Source organism: Thamnophis elegans, chromosome 12, assembly GCF_009769535.1.
Source record: "Thamnophis elegans isolate rThaEle1 chromosome 12, rThaEle1.pri, whole genome shotgun sequence".
NCBI lineage: Eukaryota > Metazoa > Chordata > Lepidosauria > Squamata > Colubridae > Thamnophis > Thamnophis elegans.
The window spans coordinates 35799102-35804957 of record NC_045552.1 but is presented as its reverse complement, the minus strand read 5'-3'; the positions used below and the strand labels follow the sequence as shown (position 1 = coordinate 35804957).

Here is a 5856-nt window from a genome sequence, read left to right as displayed (position 1 = left end):
AGTGTTGCAGCAGCACCTTGATCAAAATTCAGACCCTTGGCAACTGACTCGTATTTATGACGGTCGCAGTGTCCCGGGGTCATGTGATCCCCTTCTGCGACCTTCTGACAAGCAAAATCCATGGGAAAGCCAGATTCCCTTAACAACCGTCTTCGCAAAGGGCCAGAAACAGGGGGGGGGGAGCAGTGGCAGAGGAGGAGTTGGCAGGACAAAACTGGCAGTTTGTACGGGCCAAGAGAGGCACGAGGTCCTTGCCTAATAACGGCCTGCTCATAAATGTAGGTGGGCTCCCAAGTCCCCAAATTTGGATCACGTGACACAGAGATGCTGCAATGGCTGAGGTTTCATGGACTGGTCAGAACTACCATTCATTGAGTGATGTTGCAACATCGTTAAGCAAGGCTACCTCTGCGGCTAGGAACTTAATTCTAATGAAGGTACAAGAACACTTTATTTTATCACAAGTGAAAAGGATTTGGGGTCATTTGCCTGTAGGAAACCCCTCTTGACTACCTAATGGAGAGCCGTATCAGGCAATGATACCCACCACCCCTTCGCTCTCCATATCTTCCCTTGCACTCTTCTTCAGAGCTGCTTCCAGAACTTAGATGTACAGTTCCATAGGGGGAACAACTGGATAAACAGAGAACTGTTCTCGCCCACCCACCAAATTTTGGAGGCACAAGTTCAGACACTCAAACCTTACCCTGGGGACCCAGGCAACCTGAGCCATTCACAAGCTGTGGATGCAGGACTACAAGCATGCTGGGAACCAAAGTACAAGGACTTATTTTTCCATCTCTGGAATACAGGGAGCGCCTGTATGTGCACGTGGCAGCTTCTCCCTTTCTCCAAGAGGTGTAAAAAGGTGATGCGCAGAATCTGGTAGGCACAGAACAAAGGATTCTCCACAACCACTTCCAGATGCCCTCCAGAAAGTCTCGCTCGCTTTTAGACAGAACGAAGCAGCCAGAGGCTGAAAGACTCAAGGAAGGAAGACTTGGATGAACTGATGGGAGCATTTTATTTGTCTTTCAAAATAAAGATAATAAGTGACAACAGCCCAAAGTACTTCCAAGTGGCCATCCGATTTAGTTAGTAAGGACTATTTAAAGACAAGAGAGGAGCCAGGAATGCAGTGCCCTCAGAAGTTTTCTTCTTTTCCTATGCTGGCATTTCTGGACTCCTATCTATCTGGGCTCTTGATACAACACCTGGCAATTCCATTTCTTCTTTCCCAAAGAGGAACCACTCACACTTCCCCACAAAGGCTATGAGGGGCTCTCCTCAGCCCATGTTCTTCCGGTTGCCGTAGCCCCTTGGGTGCACGTCCTTCCAATCATCCCATTCCCGTGATTTCAATGCTGCCGCTTGCTGCTCCTCCTCTGTGGTGTTTTCCTGTTCTTTCTGCTGGTCTTTGGGACCTGCTGCAGGACAAACATCAGAGCTGTGCTAATAGTAGCCCCACCTATATGCTTCTAAGTAAGTCCATCAACACAATTTTGGGGTACGGTTATGAAAATCCCAGTCAAGTGCATTGACACGGCCACCCATTTCTTATTCCACCTCTATTCCACCCCCTTTGTGGCAATGCTTATGGAATGGAGGAGAGATAAAACAAGAGAGGCATACTATGCACCAACATAGGAAGAGCAAAACATTTAAGCATTCTGCATTCTGCACAAAAGTCCAAATTGTGTTCCAAAATTTATTCTATGTGGTTTTGAGAATTACTAGATGCAGGTTTTGGTCATTCCACAAGGCAGCCTATGCTCAGCAGGGCAACAAGGGCAATCCATGCTTCCCTAGATACTCCCCAGCACATATTCTGGTATTTTTTGTGGTCTCACTTCTGGGGCTATTTACACGGGGCTGCAAAGAATGGAAGCTTAACTATCATTTCTATTGTTTGCTAAGGGAATTTTATTTATGAGTGCAGTGCTTAGTATGCAGTCCTGCAGGCTACGTCTGTGGGACTCCCTAACAACCAGGGAACAGACACCCAGTAGAACTACCTGAAAGGCTCTGGGTGTGAAATTAGCCAAGTCAAGGAAAATGTGTGTGTGTGGATGTGGGGACACAATGTTGATGGCTTCCTGCAAACCTTCCTTTTTCTCTGCAAATCTTCCCTGCCTAGTTTGTGTGTCATGTGTGTGCACGCATGTGCGTGTGTGCGCGCACATCACAGCATTGCTCATGGGTGTGAATAGATGGGGAAGGCCGTGTGCGTTTGTGTATGTATTTTGCCTGCAATTTGGCAGTTCGAGTCTCACCAGGCTCAAGGTTGATTCCGCCTTCCGTTCTTCCGAAGTGGGTAAAATGAGGACCCAGATAGTTGGGGGCAAAAGGCTGACTCTGTAAACTGCTTAGAGAAGCCTGTCAAGCACTGTGAAGCAGTATACAAATCTAAATGCTATTGCTATTATTCTTTAAAGATTTTAAACTATCCTTTGGTCAAGGGCCTGTTATGTCTCACCAAGCACACATTAGAATCACCATCGTTTACAGCGGTGTGAGGGCATTCCAGATCTCAAAGGTAAGGTGTTGCACTTCCCAAACCTGCTACTCAGGTTCCCATCCAATTAAGTTTTCCAAGGGATCCTAAACTGTCTGAGTTTGGGGCTTTTGATAGATCAGCTAAACAAGGAGCTCCTCTCTAAGAGTGGCCTTTCCTCAGCTCCCTCCCTGCTTGCACATTTTATGTTCAGAAATACCTGGAGCTCTTTGGGAGGTACCCTGGTCAGGAAGGACTCCTTGTTTCTGGTGCTGATCGTACCATTCATCCACCGTCATTGTTGCTAGGCTAGGATAGCCAGCGCCAAACACCCTGCAAGAAAGAAAAGCAGACCAGGACTTCTCAAGCTGAGCAGAGCTGCAGGAGAGGAAGAGTCTACCCTCCCCTCATGAATTGCTCATCTGCCATCAGGACTTCCTCCCTGCCTGAAGCAGAAGGAACCTCCCTTCCCCCAATGATATACTTTGCCTGGGCAGCATCCCGAGTAAGGATGAAGGGCCTCACTGGCGCTCGGGGTGGCTGGGAAGGTTGTGTGGCTTGACCCTGGGAGAAGGGATGGAAAAACAGGAGGAGGAGCAATTTTCAGCATCTGTTCACACTAAAAGAAACAAAAACAAAAACTCCAGGAAACAGAGGACAGGGAACTGCACAATTCCTCAACAATATTTTCCCTGAAAAGATGGCATCTACCCATCCATAGAATACATTCCGGCAAGGGGGGTGGGGGTGGAGGAAGGCATCTTTTTAAAGAGGGTGATTAAAATTTATCCTTTAATTCACTATTTACCAGTGTCATCAAAATGCTGACATCAGTTTGTTCAATTGTGCATCAGTTGGCTAGTCCCACTTTCTTGCTAAACCACTTCCTGTTTCTCTGCTTTTCCATACAGCACCTTAAGTCGTATCATTTTGGCAGCTTTGGCATAAGCATTTAAAATCTGATAAGAGTGCCACTTCACATTTCAGATTACAAATGATTGATTGCATATCTGAATTAACTTATATAAAACCAGAATTCAAACTGTTTCAAAAAAGAGAGAAGGGAGATTCAACACAAACCCCCAAAATATGAATATTTTCCTTGCAAAGATTATTCAGATGCATTTCACTGCCCGCAATGTGAAGGTTTATAAATAATGTTTGTTAAATTAAAAGCTATTCAATAAAGAATGTTCAACAATAAATAATTCAATAAGGAATTTTGCTGGCCAGGAAAGCCACCTATCTGGTTTTGGAAGATAAGGTTAAGATAATATCTAACTATCTGTTATCTAACATTTTTAGATTAATGAATATTCCAAGATTTGGGGCCTTTTCTTACTTTCGACTAGAAAGAATAGAACTTTTTGCTTTTATACACCAATATATAGATTATGTTCTGCCTATTACAAGGCATACATTATAGCTTTCATTTTTTTGTTGTTGTTTATGAAGTCATGGTCTTAATTTTCAGCAACGCTGATCATGGGCGACCTGAGATTATCAAGAGACCTGCAATTTGATCCGTACAATCGGCGTCACTATCTCACCTGTAGAGCACCCCGCCGATTAAGGATTGCAATTTCCTGATCAATGCTTTCAATTTCCTCCAAGCTTACAGTGACCCACTTCTTGATCTGCAGCAAATAGAATTCTCGTATTTGCTCTTCTTCAGCTTGACCACTATCAACGAAGGGTTTTAAAGAAGCCAGCTGGTTCTCCACCTCTTTCTTTTGCTTGTATCTGTTTTCCAAAAGATTTATGGAAATGAAAAACAAGTCTAGCTGCAGGCATTCAAGCAAAAACATTTGCAACACTGAACGTATTTTTAGTTAATCTTTCCAGCCCACCCGCCCACGGTCAAAAAATTGAGTCAGTCCTAACTTTGCCATCTTTAATCTGATTCTTGCTCAGACTCCCAGCCATGATGTTCCTTTTTAATGTCTTGAACTGAGTTGCCTCTAGCACAAAGCATTTTTAATGTTTTCTGCTGTTATTTTCAATGTTTTTGAGGACAACACATAGGAGCTGAGATCACTTAAAGGCAATTTCTAATATTAAAAGTATTGTATATACCTTTTGTGGCCACGGACCACAGTCCCTCAAGTTTTAGCATTTCTTCAAGCCTTTGCCAACCCCGTGATGACATCGTGCCCCTCCCCCAGACTTCCGCACACCACAGATTGAGAACTACTGGCACCCTGCATTATCAAAACCCACGGCCCTACAGAGCTGTTTTTACAAAACCAACGATGACCATAATTTGTCTGCAAAATACAGTGATTCCACTGCTCCGAAAATCAGAGAGAGAACCCAGAATCGAAACTAGTTCCCTGCCAGCCTCTGCAGGTGGTTCTTCCCAAAGCATTCCCACCATAGCTGCTTAAATCCAGAGGGGCTCAAGGGCTGGCCTTCCCCGCCACTCCGTGGAAGGAGGTGCCCAAAATCGCTCAACGCCGCTTCCCCTCCCGCCTACCTCTCGATCTTGGCCCGCCGGGTGGCCGCCATAGCCAGCAAGGAGGCCTGGCCGTCGGAGGGGGAGGGGGCGGCCTCCCCGCCGTGCTCCTCCTCGTCACTGTCCACGGCCTCTCGCGGCAGTTCGAAGCGGGCCACGGCGTAGTCCCGGCAGAGGCGGAGGAAGTCGAGGAAGAGGCCGCGGGCCCTACGTAGGTGCTCCAGGCGGCGCGGGGGGGCCACCTGCCGCAGGGTCAGCGCGGCCAACAGGGCCGGCACCAGCATGAAGCGCAGGTCGGCCGAGGCGATCTCCTCCAGCTCCTCGTTGCGGCTGCAAAAGAGGCCGAGGCGGCTGAGCCGGAGGGGCTTCGCGCCCTCCCCTCCCCTCGCCTCGCCCGCCCGACTCACCTGAAGAGTTCCAGCTGGGCCACGGCACGGGCGGCGCGCTCCAGCAGCTCCAGGCCGCGCTGCACCCGGTGCTGGATGGCGGGCGCTCCCGACGACCCCTCGGTGTTGCTCTCCACCTCCTCCAGTAGCCGGTAGCCGGAGTCCAGCAGCTCCGACAGCCGCACCGGCTCTTCCTCCTCAGCCGCCGCCGCCGCCGCCATCGCCGCGCCCCTACCGAGAATGACGTCGCAAGAAGGCGCGGGCGCGTGGGAAACGTCACGCTGCGGGGCGGGGCTGGGTGGCGCCGAGGAGGGCGTGGCCTCCCGTCCGTTCCGCCCTCCCGCGGTGTTTGGGCGGGGCTGGCGTGTCCGCGAGGGGCAGTGGGCGGGGTGAGGAAGGGGCGGGGGCCCTCCGGTTAGAAGCTTGCTCGAGGGCTCCCTCTAGCGGGGGAGCCGCCTTGGGCGACCCGAGAACCGCGGGAAGGGCGGAAGAGCGTTGCAGGCTGGAAGGACGCGGCTGCC

General features: G+C 49.3%; 1 protein-coding gene across 3 annotated transcripts; it reads right to left on the bottom strand.

Moving 5' to 3' along the window:
* Positions 1-1005: 1005 nt before the first annotated feature.
* IGBP1 (immunoglobulin binding protein 1) lies at positions 1006-5611 on the bottom strand. Of its 3 annotated transcripts, none has more exons than XM_032228312.1 (6): positions 5357-5607; positions 4971-5279; positions 4045-4237; positions 2979-3058; positions 2715-2827; positions 1006-1424 (listed from the first exon to the last, which is right to left on the bottom strand). In XM_032228312.1, the coding sequence occupies exons 1-6, from the start codon at positions 5554-5556 to the stop codon at positions 1288-1290; spliced, it is 1032 nt and encodes a 343-aa protein (XP_032084203.1). In that variant the 5' UTR covers positions 5557-5607; the 3' UTR covers positions 1006-1287. The 3 variants fall into 3 exon arrangements, with proteins under 3 accessions (XP_032084203.1, XP_032084202.1, XP_032084204.1); XM_032228311.1 differs by having other exon boundaries at positions 1006-1427; positions 5357-5604; XM_032228313.1 differs by lacking the exon at positions 1006-1424 and having other exon boundaries at positions 2803-2827; positions 2979-3113; positions 5357-5611.
* Positions 5612-5856: the final 245 nt, after the last annotated feature.

Excerpts from the sequence above, each read along its gene's own strand:
- IGBP1 (XM_032228311.1), bottom strand. The coding sequence starts at position 5,556 with ATGGCGGCGGCGGCGGCGGCTGAGGAGGAAGAGCCGGTGCGGCTGTCG. Across the intron at positions 4,238-4,970 it reads CGGCGGGCCAAGATCGAGAG|ATACAAGCAAAAGAAAGAGG; the intron begins GTAGGCGGGAGG and ends TTTGGAAAACAG. Across the intron at positions 2,828-2,978 it reads CGGGATGCTGCCCAGGCAAA|GGTGTTTGGCGCTGGCTATC; the intron begins GTATATCATTGG and ends TCTTTCTTGCAG.